Source organism: Phoenix dactylifera, unplaced genomic scaffold (genome assembly GCF_009389715.1).
Source record: "Phoenix dactylifera cultivar Barhee BC4 unplaced genomic scaffold, palm_55x_up_171113_PBpolish2nd_filt_p 000130F, whole genome shotgun sequence".
Taxonomy (NCBI): domain Eukaryota; kingdom Viridiplantae; phylum Streptophyta; class Magnoliopsida; order Arecales; family Arecaceae; genus Phoenix; species Phoenix dactylifera.
The window spans coordinates 488,733-509,519 of record NW_024067692.1 but is presented as its reverse complement, the minus strand read 5'-3'; the positions used below and the strand labels follow the sequence as shown (position 1 = coordinate 509,519).

Sequence of the window (20,787 nt, the reverse complement as noted above, 5' to 3'; positions counted from 1 at the left end):
TGAAGGTCCTCACCTAAAATAGTAAGGATGAAGATATTTTTTGGATTTACAAACACCATAATCGGTCCATAGTCAGCCTCCATAAATCTATGCTGGAGTATCCCTAAGCAACATAGGCTATAAAACGAGTTCGTTTTGATATCATTTGTCATTTTGAATTTCTTAGTCCTATATAAATACTTAAAATATTTTCGACTAAATATATTCACTACGAGTTTTTACGAACCATCAAGGCTAAATGCGTAAAATCGGCGACCACGTGTCAAAATCCCATTCATCTGATGTCAGAGACTTGCTCGACCTTCAGCGGTGGCGGGAGTATAAAATCCCCTCCCTCCCCCCTCTCTCCCTCCTCCATCACATGAGCGGGCGCTAGCCTCTAAAAGAGTGCTCTACCAAAGAAGAGGCGTTCCATTTAGGAGTGCGGTTCTTCTATCGAGTGCTTCTTTATCTCTCTTATCTATCTAGCGAGCTATCTATTTTTTAACATCTTCTCGACCTTCATTTCACTATCAATCGCTTGGAACTCCAAGAGATCAGTTTATCTTCTTCTCCAAATTAGAGTCTAAAAGGTGCGTGCAGGATCCTGGACTACTGTTTGCAGAGAGAAGCCATTAGAAGGCTCCGGAGAATTTAAACCGACTCGAGTTCCATTCATGTCGCCGCCATCGACTTCATGGGATCTCGATCGATGTTTTGGCTTTAGACTTAAACCTTCGTTTCATTTCCATCAACAGTTTTCATGAAGAAAATTTTCGTGAAAACTGAAATTTAGGCTTTGTTTGCTCTCCGAGAGAAAAAGGGTTTTCGCAGTTTTCGGTGATTTCCTTGAAATTCCAGGGCGCTCCTGTTACCGGTGCAGCCCATGGAAACCAAGATGCCCTTATCATTCTTTCTATTTACTTCGGATACCATGAGGAACACTTTGCAGCTACAGGGATTCTGATTATTTGGACGGTGATGCAGGGCAAGATGACGGTGGGTCCGAAGATCTCGATCAGCGATGGCAACCTGGTGGTCCACGGGAAGACCATCCTCACCGGCGTCCCGGATAACATCGTCCTCACCCACGGGGCCGGCGTCGGCCTCGTCGACGGTGCCTTCATCGGCGCCACCGCCTCCGCCCGCACGAGCCTCCATGTCTTCACCATGGGCACCCTCCAGTACGCCATCATCTCCTCCTTCTTTCCTCCAACTTTGTATCGGGATATCAGATCCGAAACGTAACGATTGGGTGGTGGTTGCAGGGGCCTGCGGTTCATGTGCTTGTTCCGGTTCAAGCTATGGTGGATGACGCAGCGGATGGGGATGGCCGGCCGGGAGGTGCCGCTGGAAACCCAGTTCATGCTGGTGCAGAGCAAGGACGGCACGGCCGAGGCCGAGCTCGGAGCCGCCGCCGGAGACTCCGGAGAGGAAGGTGGCGCGGCCACCATCTACACCGTTTTCCTCCCCCTCCTCGAGGGCCAGTTCCGGGCCTCTCTCCAAGGCAACGAGCACGACCAGATCGAGATCTGCCTCGAGAGCGGTAAGTTTAGCCCCCAAAAAATATTACCCAAAAAAAAAAAAAATCCAGCACGATTTACCGATCGGGAGCTCTTGCAGCAAATTGGAGAACCATCTCCGGTCAAATTAGATCACATCATCTAAAACTTTCTTTGTGTGCAGGAGATATGGCGGTTGAGACCAATCAGGCGCAGTACATGGTCTACATGCAGTCCGGGACCAGTCCCTTCGAAGTCATTACTCAGGCGGTCAAGTATGGATCGAACCCCGTAGATTATTTTCCCTTCAATTTTGTTGTTTTCATCCAAGTTCAGATTTGTGGGTTCTGATGCTAACCCATTATGGTGGAAACAAACAGGGCTGTTGAGAAACACATGGGAACGTTCCATCACCGTGAGAAGAAGAAGGTATCCGTGACATAAACAATTTGCTGGCCCAAAATTATTGAATTTGATTTTGTTTTTTTCTAGATTATTCCACATCTTTTCCGTCGCATTTATAACGTCGTAATAGTGACAAATTAACGTTCTTCTCGTTTCCTGGGTGATGGCAGATGCCTTCTTTCCTGGACTGGTTCGGATGGTGCACATGGGACGCTTTCTACACCGAGGTCACGGCCGAGGGCGTCCATGAGGGCCTTAAAAGGCATTTCCAACCTTTACCGACTTTACCACAATCCATTATTTGATTTTGATCATAACCGTTGTTTTATTGGTGGTCCAGCTTATCAGACGGCGGGGCGCATCCGCGGTTCCTGATCATAGACGATGGTTGGCAACAAATCGGCTCCGAAGTCCAGGGCCAGTCCAGTGTCGTCGTGCAGGAGGGAGCACAGTAAGATCAATCACCGTCCGTCCATTGTTTTCCTGGGGTGGTGATGTGAGATAGTTGACGCTGTGCTTGTTTCCGTCTTTCAGATTCGCTAGCAGGCTTACCGGGATCAAGGAGAACGCCAAGTTCCAGAAGAAGAGCGGAGAGGAGGACCAATCCCCTGGACTCAAGGTCGTCGTGGACGAGGCCAGGCAGCATCATAACGTCAAGTGTGTACCCTTGTCTCTTTTTTTTCCATCCGTCGATTTTAGATTATATGGACGGGATACGATCGATTGTATATATACATATTATTTGTGGATACGATGTGATGTAGGTACGTGTACGTCTGGCACGCGATGGCCGGTTACTGGGGAGGGGTGAAGCCGGCGGGGGAGGGGATGGAGCACTACGAGAGCACGTTGGCCTACCCGGTGACCTCACCGGGGGTGATGGGAAACCAGCCCGATATCGTGATGGACAGCCTCGCGGTGCAGGGGCTGGGTCTGGTACACCCGAAGAAGGTGTTCAGCTTCTACACCGAGCTCCACGCGTACCTCGCCTCCTGCGGAGTTGACGGCGTTAAGGTCGACGTCCAGAACATCATCGAGACCTTGGGTGCCGGCCACGGTGGCCGTGTGTCCCTCACACGTGCCTACCAACAGGCCCTGGAGGCGTCCGTTAGTCGTAATTTCCCGGACAACGGCTGTATCTCTTGCATGTGCCACAACACTGACATGCTGTACAGGTAGGTGTTAGTGTCACTATTTATCAGTGGGGACCCAGCCCAGTGACTCGTCTGATGATGATCTGATGGTTGCAATTGGTTGGCTTTGCAGCGCGAAGCAGACGGCGGTGGTGAGGGCGTCGGACGACTTCTTTCCGAGGGATCCAGCGTCGCATACCATCCACATTTCTTCGGTGGCGTATAATACGCTTTTCCTGGGCGAATTTATGCAGCCAGACTGGGATATGTTCCATGTAAGTCCTCCACAAGGACTCTCTTTTACATAATATATACCTATATATAGATAGAAATGGAATGGAAACAAATGTTTGGTTTGCGAACAGAGCCTCCACCCAGCGGCGGAATACCACGGAGCCGCCCGTGCCATCGGTGGGTGCGCGATCTACGTTAGGTGAGCCGCCTATCAGTATCTAAATCAACTAATGTTCTTCTAATGATTCCATGGCATTTCGTTTCTGTGTGTGGTGTGTTGTCGCAATTCCGAAATCGGTACCGAAGGAGGCCTGAAACCATGCCCTGCAAGATGATGGGTCGCGTCTCTCTGATTAACGCTTACTGATTGTTGTTAATACTTGGTGATGTGTCAGTGACAAGCCGGGCCACCACAACTTCGAGCTCCTAAGGGCGCTGGTCCTGCCCGATGGGTCCGTGCTCCGCGCCCAACTCCCTGGTCGTCCCACCCGTGACAGCCTCTTCAACGACCCCGCCCGTGATGGCACCAGGTGCCTCTTTCTGCCCTGCTAATTTAATATCGAGATTTAGAAGAACTCTCTTGTTTGGGTATTGATGGAGGTTAATCATGACATGGTAATATTGGTGCAGCTTGCTGAAGATATGGAATGTGAACAAGTGCACGGGCGTGGTGGGCGTGTTCAATTGCCAGGGCGCCGGGTGGTGCAAGATCGCCAAGAAGACCCGCGTACACAACGCCGCCCCGGGGACCCTCACCGGCACCGTCAGCGCCCGGGATGTCGATAACATCGCCCAGCTCGCCGGCGAAGGCTGGGACGGCCAAGCCGCCGTCTATGCCTATAAATCAGGTTCAGTATTGTCCTTCATTCTCCCGCGCGTTTAAGCTCTTTCTTTCTTTTTCATCATATCCTCCGTTGTTGATCGGTCGGTGTTGCTCATTCTCGCAGGTGAATTGGTTCGGCTGCCGAAGGGCGCAACGCTGCCGGTGACTCTCAAAGTTCTTGAATATGAGCTCTTCCATATCTGCCCCATTAAGGTACCAGTTTGTTCTCATAGCTTAGGTTTTTGCAATAACCAAGTGCAATTTTTTTTTTTTGAGGTGATGAGTTCAAATCTCATCGGAACCTTTGTTTTTGCCGTTTGTTCAGGTGATCAGCCCGGGCATCTCGGTGGCACCGATCGGACTACTGGATATGTTTAATTCTGGCGGAGCGGTGGAGCAATTCGACATTCGGTTGCCATCCACTGGCTCGACGGAGGACCGCCGCGATGATGGTGATGCTTCTTTCGATGTGGCTGAGCAATTCAGTGAGAACAGAGCAGCTACTGCCACGGTTGTTCTTAGAGTACGGGGATGCGGACGGTTCGGGTTTTACTCATCCCAGAGGCCGATTAAGTGTACACTGGATTCTTCTGATGTGGAGTTCAGCTATGATTCTGCTATGGGGCTTGTGATGCTCAATATCCCTGTGCCGGAGGAGGAGATGTACCGGTGGGCTCTTGAGATCCAAGTCTAAAAGGTTGAGTCGTCCTTTGCTCCGGAGGAATGAACGGCTTGGCTTTTGTGTTCACTTCCATCGCTTATGGCAATAGAGTTCCTGTGCTTATCTATTAACATTGAAGGAAGGAGATGTCAGGATAATTTTGTAGTCAAGAGGGTAGTTGAAAGTCCCTTGCTCCAGAGGAATATATTGGCTGTAGTGTTCACTTTCATCGCTTGTTGCAATAAAATTGCTATGCTTATCTGTGAACATTGAATGCATGAGCTTTCAGGACAATTTTATAGTTATGGCAATTTATGTTGCCAGAGTTATTGAAAACTACTAATTTCTGATGTTTGGGTGTCTAAAATATCGCAAAGTATGCATCAGAGAAGAGTTGCATAAGCAGAATCTCGTTTTCCTTCTTTGGAACCTCTAAGAGTATGGACTATAATTTCTTGTTGTGCTTTTTGTTTGAGCGAAGTTTGTCGACCCATCTAAGACACTGCAATCATTTGTAAAACATGATTTATTTCAAATGTTTGGAACCATTTGTAGGGTTTGAACATTGACACGGATAGAGCTGGTCACTATTTGCGAGATAAATCCTTTCATTGTAGTGATACTATTGCAAAGATGTTTCTTTGATTTCTTCTCTCTTTGTTTTTTGATAATGATGATGAGTGATGTTTCTCTGATTGGCTCCGAGCTGATGTGAAAGAAGAAAATAGCTGTGATGTAAAAATGGTTTAGTATTGATATCTGCAATCTTTTTTGTTATTAGTTTCTATGAATTGAGACTGCACAAACAGAAGGAAAATAAAGCAAGTATTATTTAACAATGCCAAAGAAATACGCCAGCTAACTAGGTGGTAATCGAGTCGAACATAAATGAGTTGGGTCAGATTTGGTCAGAAAATCATAAACCTGAACTTGGCCTGTTTATTAAATAGGTCAGAACTTGCAATCTGAATCTATCATGTTTAATAAACAAATAATCTGCTCCGCCCTGTTTAACTTGTTTAATAAACTGATAACTTGTTAGCCCAACCCAAACCGACCTAATTTGTTTAAACTTTTTGATAAATAGGTAACCTGTTAGCCTAACCCAACCTAGCCCAATCTGTTTAATACATTAAGCAACAAAAGAAAAAGAAAAGAAACGTAGAAAACATTACAAGAATCCTGTCTAAATAGCATCGACATTCAAAAAGCATTCAATCTTTACAACAAGCACCGAAAACCATTCAATACAGAAACTTCCGGGTAACATTTACATTTACAAGCTATTTGTTCATTCATATAATACCAGAACATTCCGGGACGGTCCTTCAACCAATTCGTATCTTAATTTAATTTCTGGGGCATCATTGAGAAGAGAAATAAGGTCCTTATAAATATTCTCTAACTTATTGGAGCTTCAATCTTCATCTATCAAAGATGCTACTTTCAGATCTCCTTCTGAATGATCATGAGAATGCATGGATCCATTCTGTAAGATGCTATTATACATTTTGAGAGCATCATTTGCAGAGATTGCTTGCACAGATTCATCCAAATTCAGGAACCTATTTCTGTTCTCAAACTTCTTCACCAACTTTTATTTAGAGGAATCTGAGAGCCAGCACGCACACTGTGTCTGTAATTACCATGAAAAGTTAAAAGAAAGAAGGGCAATCAGTATGAATCAATAGATTCATGCATACAGATCAGGACTCAAAGCAGGAATATCTTTTTACCAAGTAATGCCCCTGACAAGGCCCCATCTATAACCAACATATGCAGATTTCCTAAAGCCAACACTAAAACCCTTTTGTGCAGAAGCTTCCTTGCCTGCTGTTATACTATCTCGATATCCCATCCAAAATTTTGTCAAGTTATCCAAAGGGTCGTCGTTCAAAAAGTTTTGAGAAGATATTGTTCATATCGATATGAAAATCAGTTATGACTTAGAAACTTCTGCGCACATAATCTAGTAGATGCAGATAAGCGAATGATTCCACACAGTCTAAAAGGATACTGTATGGTTTTTGTTGTGCCTGCACCTCCCTTCTCTGTTTAATATGGATGCATGACTCGAGCCATCATCTAAAATGTCATTTGAAAGATCATCTTCAAACCAAAAATTATCACTTCCATCATCTGAAACAAAAGTGTGCTAAGTCAGCAGATCTAGTTATTTCCTTCTAAATCAACAATAATAGATGCTTTTATAAAATTCAAACTCCATGGAAACTCTAGTTATTTAGAAAATAGCTATATTTTGGCAAAAAGATGTATATAGTCACTAATCCTCGAGATTCCATTAATGCTAACTTTAGTTTTTGATGGTTGTAACTGGACTATAGAGACATAATTTATGGATTTCTTAGGCTTCAATCACTGTAAGTCATCACTCAACATAAATTATCATTCAATAAGTTATAGAAAATTGTAATTTTTATGCACCACATATATTCCACCCATCTTAATAAGTTGCAAAACAAAGTTGGGTAAACTTATGCGAAAATCGCGTTAATGTGGACACCAAAATCTTGAAACCGATTGGACTCTTTCACTTGGAGGTATGTTTTTTTGTTATGATGCGAAAATTATCTTCTTCCTTTTGGGATGGTTATTACGGCAGTAATGCCTAGTAATTCTCGGTCCTTGTTATGCATGATAAGAAAAATGTTTTCTCGCCGAGTACAAACAGCATCCATCCATTTAATTTTGGGTGCCATTTAGACCTGAAGTGGAAAAAAAAAACTTTTATTTTCATGAAGATCTGGGCTGCCAAGCTTCATTCCGATGCAATCTAGCTGCAAATTAACAGTCTAAAGATTTGTGTTTGGTCAAACTACAATACTTGCCATATCAATTATAACCCTTGGATTTTGTTCGAACTACGGTACTTTAGTATGCCTACTCAGGCTTTCCACTTGCTATAAGAGAGATATCAGGATAATTCATTATACAGAAATTATCCTGCATAGATTACAGCCATGCAACTATACATGTGGGTGAATCGGATTATAATTAATTAAATGGAAAACTAGAACCTGAAAGTATATAGAATGGAATTGTTGCCCAGAGATTGTCACCCAAGAGGGGGGTGAATTGGGTGTTTTAAAACTTTTCGCCTAATTAAAAATAAAACACACAAATGTATGAACTAAAGTAAAGAAAGAGGAATGAGAAAGGTCAATCGCAAACACAAGGTTTTATAGTGGTTCGGAGCTTCCACTGCTCCTACATCCACTCCCCAAAGCACCTTTGGGAATTTCCACTATAATCCAAGATTACAGTCCGGTAGTTTTGCGAGTGCACTACCCAACTCGTTGTTTTACACCGGGCTAACAACAAACCCTATAACCCCCAATTTCACTTAGGCTTGGGACGCCTTTCCCTTGTTCCAAGTCCTTTGACTGGAACAAGCACCACAATGAAAGGTTTTACAAAGGATTGAAAAGCTCTAAATAAGCAAATATGACAATGATAAACAATAGAATCCGGAAGAATCCTTTTGCCGTTGGAAGCGTGAGAAATGATGATTCTTCCGATGTGGATCGCGTAGGCTTGAGTATGAGCTTTGAATCCCGAGCGGAAGAGAGTGGTTGAGCTTGAAATCACTTGGGAAGCTTGAAAGCACTTGATTTCTTCACTTGAATGCACTCACTCCCTTGAACTTCTCTCTCTTGCTTCTCTCTTAAATGATCTAGCTTTGGGTTGGTGAAGAGTTGTTGAGAAGCACTTAAGAGGTCCCTTTTATAGCCCAAAAAGCAAATATAGCCGTTAGAGATAAAGTAAAAGAGATTTGAAATTCAAACCAAACCTGCAAAAGTTGTCAGTCGCGTCCCAGGCGCTCCGGAGATATCTCCGCTTCAACGCGAGACGTCTCGGCTGTATAAATTTACTTTTCACTTTGTTTGGGGTCGACTCGGCACTTTACGGGGACGACTCTGGAATTGTATCGTTTGAATCCTTGTTTTTCTGTTTTTCTGAGAGGGTCGTCTCTGTACTTTACGGGGACGTCTCGGCTTGTTTGCACTTTTTGCATGGGGACGACTCCGCTGCCTTGGGGACGACTCCGCTGTTATAACTCCGAAAAACATGTCTTCTGGAATTCTCTGAGAGAGTCGACTCCGCTCTTTCAGGGGACGTCTCCGCTGCCTTATCACCGAAAATGACATCCTCTGGAAAACCCTGAGAGAGCCGACTCCGCTACCTCGGGGACGACTCGGAAAGTCTGTTTTTTACTTGCGGGGACGACTCCGCGTACGGTGGGGACGTCTCGCGCATATCTCTTGAAAACTGCCTTTCTGCCGCCACTGAGAGAGTCGACTCCGCTACTGAGAGAGTCGACTCCGCTATCGCGAGGACGACTCGGCAGGTGCCGGGGACGTCTCCAGACGTGCCAGTTCTTCCTGTTTGTGCCAGAGACGTCTCTGAGACAACCCGGAGACGTCTCGGCTGTCCCTGAACTTTTTCTTTCATCTCAAAAATTCTTCAATAAGTCCTTAAAAAATCATGGGAACTTGCCTAGACATTTCTTAACAATATTCTTAATAAAATACATGAAATCCTCAATTAAATTGTTAAGATAAATAGAATTATACTCTAGTGTTTTGTATTCATCAAAATCCATTAGGGGGTCAACAATCTCCCCCTTTTTGATGATGACAAAACACTGAGTATATGCAAAATTCGAATTTTAAACATATACACAGTATTTGATCAGATGTACAAGCATAATGTTTTGATTAGAGCTAGATACAGTGTGCATAATTCAAAATAGTCAATTTTCAGTTCTATCATTATGCATAAGATTGATCTTTATAGCTCTTAAGCAATTTTAGCATATCAACTGAATTTGAATTAAGTTAAAATTTGAAAGCTAAGTTCTTTTTGACTCCCCCTTTCTTTTCCAGAAGGGCAATTATCTGAAAGCCAATATTTTTCAATTTTATCTTTTCTAATTCAACTTTGGAGTATGAATTTCGTATTTTGCATTCCAATGTATCCAATATCCATATTGGTTCTACTCTTGGTTCTACTCCCCCTTCTATATATCTACTCCCCCTTTTTGTCATCAACAATGAAGGGGACAAATTATCCTTCTATGAACTACTCAAGGAGATTCAAGTTGTGCTCCCCCTGTCCAAGTTATTTCTATTAAAGAATTTTAGTCATTCATATCACTCCCCCTTTGTTTTGGAATTCATTTCAGACTCCTCTTTTTGTTTAACATAGTTATCACAAGATGTGCTCCCCCTGTGTCATATGCATGGATAAGTTGTGTTGAATTTGAATACTTAAGGTATGTTATGAGATTTTTATGGCACATCACAAGAAACACATACACAGTCACAGAATCACATACACAGTAGCACATACACAAGGTTTCAAAAGAAATTGTATTCATGTATCATTGTAAACCTTTGAAGTCAGTACATAGTTAAAAGAAGAAATCATTACAAGTATTGATTTCTACTACAAAAAGTGTTTCAAAATAGCCTAGGGTATACAAAAAGAAGATCCCTAGATGTCTACAAAAAGTCCCTTATCGGCGACGTTGCTCATAAGCCCTACAAGCTGCATCTATAAATGCATTGATTGAATCCATTAGGGTCTTGAACTGATCTCCCTGTGACTTATGGAAGGCTGCCACGAGTGCTTCAAATTCTATGGTTGCCATTTCAATTCTTCCTCTAAGTTGGGCAACCAAGGTGCCCACATTTCCTCCTGGGCTTGTCAACTCTTTAAGACTCTTTGAAATGGTCTTCAAGCTGTCCTTTAGCTCAATTGATCTGATTGTTTGGGTGGCACCCACACCAACTATTTCTTGCGTTGTAGCTTCAATTTGAGCTCTAATTTCCTTCAGCTCTTGTAGAAGCCCTTCATGTGAAGCTCTGATGGGGGCCAACTCAGTAGAGATCATGGATCTCATTTCCTCCCTCATCTGCTGGCAAATGACAGATGCTAAGGTACGCATCTGGTCTTCTGATAGGAAGGAGGGCCCACTGACTGGAGGAGGTGGTGGCATGGATGTGGAAGGTCCAGCTGAGCTGGAGGGTATATCAGGGAAATCCATGTGGCTGGGTGGAGGAGAGTGGTGGTCAGACTCCTGATGTGGGATCTCAGGCTCTAGGGTTTGAGCTTTTCTTTTTGGTACCTTGACCCAAGACCCATCTACCTTTTGAAACTCCATTCTTCGCATTGTGCCCTCATTATAGTAGTCGGTGTTTCTCAAGGGTTTTGCAGGTTCATTTTCGGGAATGTGAACCTTAAAGTGTTTAAATACTAGGGTAAATATCATGCCATAGGGTATACTAAACCTAGAATACCTATGACATAGAGCAATGTAGTTTAACATGAGTCTAGGGAGGTTTAGAGGAATCCCTAGTAGGATATGGTGCATGATAACTAAATCTCGCTCCAAAACAAAATCGAAGCGACCGGTTTTAGAAAACAAGACCCGGTTGACAATACTTAAAAGTAATCTCATCTCGGCATTTAGGTCTTGTGAGTTCACTACATCAAGAGGGCCGCAGTCCTCTCGTCCTAAAAGTAAGTTTAGGGCTATTTCCCTTTGGGGATGTGAGGTTGGAGCATCACCGTCCTTAGGGATTTGCAAAACAGTGGATAAGATGTCCTCATTAATTTCTACTAATGTCCTCCGGACATATGCAGTGTACCCTAAGTCCCCTAAAGCCATATTACTAAACATTTCTCTAACAAGGCCGGGGTAGGTCGAGGTATTGAGGGTACAAAGGTGCTCCCACCCTTGGTCTCGGAGTCTCTCTCCAATAGAGAACCCCTCATTATCTAGAAAATGAAAATCTATGTACCTCCCGGTTGTCATTGTGCGATTTGCACAGGAAATGGTTGTGGTCGGCGGAGCAACCGGAGGAGACGGCGCGGAAGGTTCTTCCCTCCGTTCCTCACCGTCGGCCGCTGCCCTAGGACGCCTCCCACCAGTCCTCCTAGCTCTTTTGGGTGCCATTGAATGGAAATCCTAGGGAAATGAGGAGAAAGAGGCTAGGGTTTGTGTTGGAGAAAAATGGAGGTTAGGGTTTTTGTTTTTGTCGGGGATGAAAGGGAAAGCTCGGGTCGGCTCGAGCTGTTTCGACCTATTTTAAAAACCCTCGTTCGGTCCCCGAGACGTCTCCGCGACTAAGGCGAGACGTCTCGCCTGGGGGACGTCTCTGCGATTTGCCAGAGACGTCTCCAGCACTGAAAAATTTCAGACTGAATTCTATCTTTTCCCAATTTTTTATTTAATCACCCTAATCAACATGATTTCTTTTGATAAACACAGAGTGAATTTGTTTGTGATCCTCCCCCTTAATAATACATCCTATAATAATTTGATAATGATTTTTGAATTATTAATATTGAAATGAGGAATGTTTGACCAAATTTCGAATACCTATGAAATAGGCTCTGAAAATATCTCCATGAAGAGTCCAAGGGAGGGTAACCATCCTCCGAAAAGTCAAACAGTTCGTCATTTAGCTTAGATGAATTCATGCTTTCACTTATGTTTACCTTGAGGTGGATTACTAGTTTGAGTAGCAAGGCAATGCAATACAAGTTCAATTTATTTGCTAGGATCATACAAGCTCAAAGCATTCCTTAAGAAGTTGAATCTATCTTTACAAAGGGGCTTTGTAAAGATATCGGCTAATTGATTTTCAGTACATACATATTCAATCATCACATCATTTTTCAGCACATGATCCCTAATAAAATGATGCCTAATCTCTATATGCTTTGACTTAGAGTGTTGGACAGGATTTTTTGTTAAATTAATTGCACTTGAATTATCACATTTAATTGGTATATTATCCATTTTGATACCGAAGTCTTCAAGTTGTTGCTTAATCCAAAGAACTTGGGCACAATAGCTTCCAGCTGCAATGTACTCAGCCTCAGCTGTGGACAAGGCAACTGAATTTTGTTTCTTGCTAAACCAGGAAACCAAATTAGCACCTAAGAATTGACATGTGCCACTTGTGCTTTTTCTGTGGAGTTTGCACCCGACAAAATCAGCATCGGAATAAGCAATTAAATTTATGTCAGATTGTTTAGAATACCATAAGCCTACATTAGATGTCCCTACCAGATATCTAAAAATTCTTTTAACAGCTTGCAAGTGTGATTCCTTAGGACATGCTTGGTATCTAGCACACATACAAACACTGAATAATATATCTGGTCTACTAGCAGTAAGGTAAAGTAATGAGCCTATCATACCTCTGTACAATTTGCAGTCTATATTTTTACCTTTTTCATCTTTGTCAAGCTTGCAACTTGAGCCCATGGGTGTGCTGATTTCCTTTGCATCCTTCATCTTGAATTTTTCCAACATTTTCTTGATGTATTTGGACTGACTGATGAAGATGCCTTCCTCTGATTGTTTTATTTGTAGCCCAAGGAAGAAGTTGAGCTCACCCATCATGCTCATTTCAAATTCTCCCTGCATAAGCTTGGCAAACTCTTGACAAAGACTATCGTTAGCAGCACCAAAAATTATATCATCCACATAAATTTGCACAAGCAATAAGTCATTTCCTTTTCTTTTAATGAAGAGGGTTTTGTCTACATTTCCTCTCTTAAATTTATTTTCAATTAGGAAATTACTTAATCTTTCATACCATGCCCTAGGAGCTTGCTTAAGTCCATACAATGCTTTATGCAATTTATAAACGTAATCTGGATGTAAGTGGTTTTCAAAACCTGGAGGTTGTCCTACATAAACTTCCTCCATTATATAACCATTTAAAAATGCACTTTTTACATCCATTTGATAGAGTTTAAAATCCATAAAGCATGCATATGCCAAAAGTAGTCTAATAGCTTCTAATCTAGCAACAGGAGCAAAAGTTTCATCAAAGTCTATTCCTTCCTCCTGATTATAACCTTTGGCAACTAGTCTAGCTTTGTTTCTTATGACTATTCCATCTTCATCTAGTTTATTTCTATACACCCACTTGGTGCCTATAATTGTAACATTAGGGAGTCTTTTCATTAGAGTCCAAACTTCATTTCTTTCAAATTGGTTTAATTCCTCTTGCATAGCATTCATCCAATTATCATCTTTTTCGGCTTCTTCTAGTGATTTAGGTTCTATTTGTGAAACGAAAGCAAGATAATTACTGGTATTTCTTAGAGAGGATCTTGTCCTTACCCCTTGCGAAGGATCACCAAGGATTAGATCCCTTGAATGACCATGTGCATACCTCCATTCCTTAGGAAGATCTTGATTTCTTGATGGAGGTTGATCTTCTTCATCTTGCTGAATTGTATCTTCTTTGATCTCATCCTCATGTTGTTTGTCTTGTATGGAGAATTCCTTCATTCGGTCTTCAAGTATACCTGCATCACCATCTTCTTCTTTTCTAGAAGAATCTCCGTTAGCTTCATCAAAAACAACATGAATGGATTCTTCAACAACAAGAGTTCTCTTGTTGAAGACCCTGTATGCTCTACTAGATGAGGAATAACCTAAGAAGATCCCCTCATCTGATTTAGCACTAAATTTGCTTAGATTGTCCTTTCCATTATTTAAAATAAAGCATCGACAACCGAAAACATGAAAATAGCTTATATTTGGTTTCTTACCTTTTATTAACTCATAAGGTGTTTTCTTCAAGATGGATCTAACTAATGCACGGTTTAAAATGTGACATGCAGTATTTATTGCTTCAGTCCAAAAATATTTTGGTAGATCCGATTCGCACAACATGGTACGAGCCATATCTGCTAGTGTGCGATTCTTCCTTTCTACCACCCCATTTTGTTGGGGTGTCCTAGGTGCCGAAAAATTGTAATTGATACCATTTTCGTCACAAAACTTTTCAAAGTGCTGATTTTCAAACTCGGTACCATGATCACTCCTAATTGCTTTTAGTTTAAGATTGAGTTCATTCGAAACTCTATTATGAAACTTGATAAAAGCGGAAAAGGACTCATCTTTATGTGCAAGAAATGAAACCCATGTAAAACGTGAAAAATCATCAACAATTACAAGACCAAATTTCTTACCCCCTAGACTAGCAGTTCTAGTGGGTCCAAACAAATCCATGTGGATTAGTTCTAAGGGTTTTGTTGTTGAGACTATGTTTTTAGACTTGAAAGAGCTTCTCGTTTGTTTCCCTAATTGACATGCAGCACAAATTTTGTTCTTTTCAAAATCTATCTTTGGTAGTCCTTTGACTAGATCTTTTGTAATCAATTTAGAAATTAAATCCATGCTAGCATGTCCTAACCTACGATGCCATAACCAACTAGTCTCATTGACTTTGGGACTCATGGCTACAAGACATTGGCCATCCTTCATGGTGAGATCATCAAGATCAACCATGTAAACATTTCCATGCCTATGTCCTGTGAGTATGATCTCATTGTCAATTGGACTACTAATTATGCATAGTGATGATTCAAATGACACTTTAAATCCCTTGTCACAAAATTGACTTATACATAATAGATTATGTTTTAGTCCATTAACTAACAATACATTGTCAATAAAAGAGGAGGGTGAAATGGAGATTTTACCAACACCAATGATTTGACCTTTAGCATTGTCTCCAAATGTGACTACTCCTCCTTCTTTTGATTTCAAAGTGACGAAGAGACTCTTGTCACCGGTCATATGCCTTGAGCAACCACTATCAAGATACCACATTCTCTTTTTGTTTCCGGCTGCAAGGCATACCTGCAAAATGATCATGTGAAGCTCTTAGGTACCCAAGTTTTCTTGGGTCCTTCGTGGTTAGTGTAGTTGGTTCCCTTAGGCACCCATACTTTAGTTATGTTTTTAGCTTTTACAAATGTACTCTTGTTAATTTGGATCTTTCTTTGAATACAAGAGTAGGCTTTATGTCCATTCTTTCCACAATGAAAGCATGTAGGTTTTTCAGTTTTGACATCTTTTGCTTTCACAAAGAAATTCTTTAGATATTTTTGTTGCTTGTTAGTTTTATATCCTAATCCGGCTTTATTAAAAACAGCTCTTTGATTTGAAAGAATAAGATTTAATTTTTCAGAGCTTTGTGTGAATTTTTCAACAATTGGTTTGTACTTATGTACCTCATTCTTAAGATTCAAATTTTCTTTAACTAGTTCTTCCTTATCCTTTTTAAGAGATTCAACATTTTGTGCGAGTGAGGTATTATTATCGAGTAGGGATTTTACTTTTAGATTTAATTCCTTAATTAGTGTTTTTGCCTTTTCATTTTCAATGCTAAGTTTTGAATTTTTGATTTCTAGGTCAATAGTGTTAATATTTTTAATGCTCTCCTTTTCAATTAATAGGTTTTCAATATCTTCCTTCAGTTTTTGATTGGAGGTTTTTAATTCTTTATTCTTTGCTCCTAACATACTACAATCACCCATAAGTTCTTGAAAAGCTTCATATAATTCTTCTAAAGTAAAATTTATAGTTGGATTTTGATATACCTCGTCGTCTTCGAACGCCATGAAGCACAAATTGACGGTCTCTTCCTTCTCTTCCTCGGAAGATGATGTGTCACTATCATCCCATGTTGCCTTCAATGCTTTCTTCTTCTTCTTTCCAAAATACTTCTTTTGTTGAGGGCATTCGGAACGAATGTGTCCCGGTCTCTTGCAATCATAGCATATGATTGGGTCTCTTTCTTTTTCTTTTTCTTTTTCCCAATCATTTCTCCCTCCAAATTTTTTCCTTGGGAAGGGTTTCTTTTTCCTCATGAATTTTTTAAACTTCCTAACTATCAAACCCAAGTCCTCGTCCTCATTTTCTTCCTCACTCTCACTACTTTCTTCTTCACACACACTCGAAGTAGCCTTGAGTGCAATTGTCTTCTTCTTTGGCAAATCATCTTCATGTTGCTTCATCGTGAGCTCATGCGTCATCAATGAGCCCAAAAGTTGTTCTAGTCCCAAGGTGTTGAGGTCTTTGGCTTCTACGATCGCCGTGACCTTTGCTTCCCATGCTTTCGGCAAAGACCTGAGAATTTTACTTACAAGTTCCGGATTAGTATAAGATTTACCCAAACTCTTTAGACCATTAATTATATCGGTAAAACGTATAAACATGCATGTGATGGTTTCATTGGGTTCCATCTTAAACAACTCATATTTGTGAACTAGAATGTTCACTTTGGACTCTTTGACTTGATTTGTACCCTCGTGGGTAACTTCAAGCCTATCCCATATTTCCTTAGCGGAACTACATGTGGAGACTCTATTAAACTCATTTACATCTAGGGAACAAAATAATGAGTTCATGGCTCTAGAATTGAGTTGAGCCATCCTATCATCATTCTCATCCCAATCCTCCTCAGGTTCGGGAACTTGAATGCCATTAACTATGTGTGATGGTTCTTGTGGTCCCTTGACTATAACCCTCCACAAGGCATAGTCTTGTGCTTGAATGAAGATCCTCATTCTAGTTTTCCAATAGGTATAATTTGTCCCATTGAAGAGTGGAGGTCTATTGGTTGCCTGCCCCTCAGCAGGAACATTGTTAAAAGGTGTTCCCATCTAGATCTTTGGCTAAGACGGTTAGGTCTTCAAGAAATACACAGAGCACCTGCTCTGATACCACTTGTTGCCCAGAGATGGTCACCCAAGAGGGATTGTGAATTGGGTGTTTTAAAACTTTTCGCCTAATTAAAAATAAAACACACAAATGTATGAACTAAAGTAAAGAAAGAGGAATGAGAAAGGTCAATCGCAAACACAAGGTTTTATAGTGGTTCGGAGCTTCCACTGCTCCTACATCCACTCCCCAAAGCACCTTTGGGAATTTCCACTATAATCCAAGATTACAGTCCGGTAGTTTTGCGAGTGCACTACCCAACTCGTTGTTTTACACCGGGCTAACAACAAACCCTATAACCCCCAATTTCACTTAGGCTTGGGACGCCTTTCCCTTGTTCCAAGTCCTTTGACTGGAACAAGCACCACAATGAAAGGTTTTACAAAGGATTGAAAAGCTCTAAATAAGCAAATATGACAATGATAAACAATAGAATCCGGAAGAATCCTTTTGCCGTTGGAAGCGTGAGAAATGATGATTCTTCCGATGTGGATCGCGTAGGCTTGAGTATGAGCTTTGAATCCCGAGCGGAAGAGAGTGGTTGAGCTTGAAATCACTTGGAAAGCTTGAAAGCACTTGATTTCTTCACTTGAATGCACTCACTCCCTTGAACTTCTCTCTCTTGCTTCTCTCTTAAATGATCTAGCTTTGGGTTGGTGAAGAGTTGTTGAGAAGCACTTAAGAGGTCCCTTTTATAGCCCAAAAAGCAAATATAGCCGTTAGAGATAAAGTAAAAGAGATTTGAAATTCAAACCAAACCTGCAAAAGTTGTCAGTCGCGTCCCAGGCGCTCCGGAGACGTCTCCGCTTCAACGCGAGACGTCTCGGCTGTATAAATTTACTTTTCACTTTGTTTGGGGTCGACTCGGCACTTTACGGGGACGACTCTGGAATTGTATCGTTTGAATCCTTGTTTTTCTGTTTTTCTGAGAGGGTCGTCTCTTTACTTTACGGGGACGTCTCGGCTTGTTTGCACTTTTTGCATGGGGACGACTCCGCTGCCTTGGGGACGACTCCGCTGTTATAACTCCGAAAAACATGTCTTCTGGAATTCTCTGAGAGAGTCGACTCCGCTCTTTCAGGGGACGTCTCCGCTGCCTTATCACCGAAAATGACATCCTCTGGAAAACCCTGAGAGAGCCGACTCCGCTACCTCGGGGACGACTCGGGAAGTCTGCTTTTTACTTGCAGGGATGACTCCGCGTACAGTGGGGACGTCTCGCGCATATCTCTTGAAAACTGCCTTTCTGCCGCCACTGAGAGAGTCGACTCCGCTACTGAGAGAGTCGACTCCGCTATCGCGGGGACGACTCGGCAGGTGCTGGGGACGTCTCCAGACGTGCCAGTTCTTTCTGTTTATGCCAGAGACGTCTCTGAGACAACCCGGAGACGTCTCGGCTGTCCCTGAACTTTTTCTTTCATCTCAAAAATTCTTCAATAAGTCCTTAAAAAATATTCTTAATAAAATACATGAAATCTTCAATTAAATTGTTAAGATAAATGGAATTATACTCTAGTGTTTTGTATTCATCAAAATCCATTAGGGGGTCAACAGGAATTATTAAGTGAAAAATAATGAGAACATACCTGAAAGGCTGAAATTAATTCCTCATGAAACAAGAACCAAATTTCTAATCATGGTTACAATATTAACATGTGCCAAAAAAGAATCTACCAAAAGAAACTATCAAATAGATATAAATATCAAAAGAAACTACACATATCTACCACTTAATAATTAATAACCACCACCATAACTCCATAAGTCCAATGACGATCCATAGTCAAAGCAAATAAAAAAAGAGTCCCATGACAACATCCATGCATATTTAAATCAAAACTAAAAAGGAGTTCTAAACAAAAAGCAACTCAAGTCCAAAAAAGTATCCATGATCATGATTCATCTTACCATAGATTGGATTCAACATTGGCTGAGCATTGAGTTGATTGGGCTTCATTGTAGGAACTTAAGTTTATAACATCTTCTACAATCTCATCTATCTCGGGTCCCAAAACATCTACGTTGAAATATTACAACAATAATAATAAATTCATTCAAAAAATAATAGAAATATAATTAATGAAATATATACCTTTTTTTTCAAACATCCAATCTTGAGCGTAAATTAAGGCCTTAGCAATATGTGGTTTAAGTCTACTACGATACTTATCAAGTACTCACTCATCGATACTAAAAGTAGATTTAGAGGCGATTGTAAATATTGGAATAGTTAGAATATCACGTGCCATAAGAGAAAGTTGAGGATATTGAAACTGATTGACTTTTCAAAAATCAAGAATATCCAAATTGAATTTGGTATCAACTCTAGGCTCGTCCAAATATAATTCCAATTAAGACTTCTATGCAGTAGCCGCAAAATCAAAGCTTTCAAATGTATCAAAATCCTACATTATTGAAAAAAAATGAAATGAGTTATTTATTAAAAAAATACCATATACAACTATAATATATTTATTTTGATAAAAAAAATTTATATTACCTTAAAAACATCTGCTTTTCTATATGGCTCAGAAGTCTCACAAGAAGTACCCCTCTCTATGTCTCCATGAGTTGATGTGCTAATAGTTGGAGCTTCAGAAGAAGCAAGCATATACTGATTAAGAAGAGAAAACATACAATCGCAAATGTGCATGCTCTCGGTACAACCATATCCATTCAATTTCTTATAACAATACTCCACAAACTGATATTTGTACTAAGGATCCAAAATGACTGCCATGGCCAAGATTAAGTTATGATCTGACCAATAAGTTTCAAACTTTCCATACAACTACTATGCTATTCTTTGCATGAAAGCATCTATACTCTCCATCTCTTGCCTTAAAATGAGCTCAATGAAGAAAACTTGAGAAAAAAATAAGGTTTGATGTAGGAAATTTAACTCCGAAGAATACTAAATTAACATCATAGAATATACTCAACAACTCGCTAATCTTCTCAACTTTGCCCCACTCCTCTTCAAATGGACAATGCTTGTAATTAAAGTCACTTAATTTCAAATGAAAAAAGGCTCGACGATAAACAAAGAGTACTCTCTAGCATCAAAAAAGTTTAATCCCATCTTGTAGGAACACCTTAAGCTTTTTTTACTTTCCAGAGAAACTTATCTAACACATTTCAAAAATTTTTGTTTTCAAACTTGTGGACCTCTCACATATTTAATACTGTTGCCCAAGGTGACAACCCAAGAGGGGGGGTGAATTGGGTCTTTTAAAACTTTTAAACTACTTCTAAAACTTTTTGATTAACTATGCTAAGTTGTCTAGATGCACAGTGAAAGTTAAACTTAGCAAGGGTTTGATGTATAGACTTCGACTTGATTAAATATGCTTGCAACTAAAGGATGTGCGGATAAGAATTAAGCAAGCAATTTATCTAAGTAAGTAAGTGTGTTAGTTAGACAATAACTAGAGGCATTACAAACACAAAGGACATATAGTGGTTCGGTGCACCCCAGCACCTAC

General features: G+C 40.9%; 2 protein-coding genes across 4 annotated transcripts; one reads left to right on the top strand and one right to left on the bottom strand.

Annotated features, from left to right (window-relative positions):
* Nucleotides 1–358: 358 nt before the first annotated feature.
* LOC103722267 (probable galactinol--sucrose galactosyltransferase 2) lies at nucleotides 359–5,076 on the top strand. Of its 3 annotated transcripts, none has more exons than XM_008812747.4 (15): nucleotides 359–572; nucleotides 967–1,163; nucleotides 1,248–1,525; nucleotides 1,666–1,756; nucleotides 1,862–1,910; nucleotides 2,057–2,148; nucleotides 2,227–2,337; nucleotides 2,421–2,543; nucleotides 2,651–3,061; nucleotides 3,153–3,294; nucleotides 3,385–3,452; nucleotides 3,649–3,783; nucleotides 3,884–4,101; nucleotides 4,201–4,289; nucleotides 4,402–5,076. In XM_008812747.4, the coding sequence occupies exons 2-15, from the start codon at nucleotides 973–975 to the stop codon at nucleotides 4,768–4,770; spliced, it is 2,367 nt and encodes a 788-aa protein (XP_008810969.2). In that variant the 5' UTR covers nucleotides 359–572; nucleotides 967–972; the 3' UTR covers nucleotides 4,771–5,076. The 3 variants fall into 3 exon arrangements, with proteins under 3 accessions (XP_008810969.2, XP_008810971.2, XP_038972677.1); XM_008812749.4 differs by having other exon boundaries at nucleotides 360–421; XM_039116749.1 differs by having other exon boundaries at nucleotides 360–439.
* Nucleotides 5,077–5,980: 904 nt separating this feature from the next.
* On the bottom strand, nucleotides 5,981–20,477 carry LOC113463756 (protein yae1-like). Its single transcript, XM_039116731.1, has 5 exons — nucleotides 19,211–20,477; nucleotides 6,755–6,876; nucleotides 6,474–6,595; nucleotides 6,246–6,302; nucleotides 5,981–6,155 (listed from the first exon to the last, which is right to left on the bottom strand). The coding sequence occupies exons 1-5, from the start codon at nucleotides 19,257–19,259 to the stop codon at nucleotides 6,029–6,031; spliced, it is 477 nt and encodes a 158-aa protein (XP_038972659.1). The 5' UTR covers nucleotides 19,260–20,477; the 3' UTR covers nucleotides 5,981–6,028.
* Nucleotides 20,478–20,787: the final 310 nt, after the last annotated feature.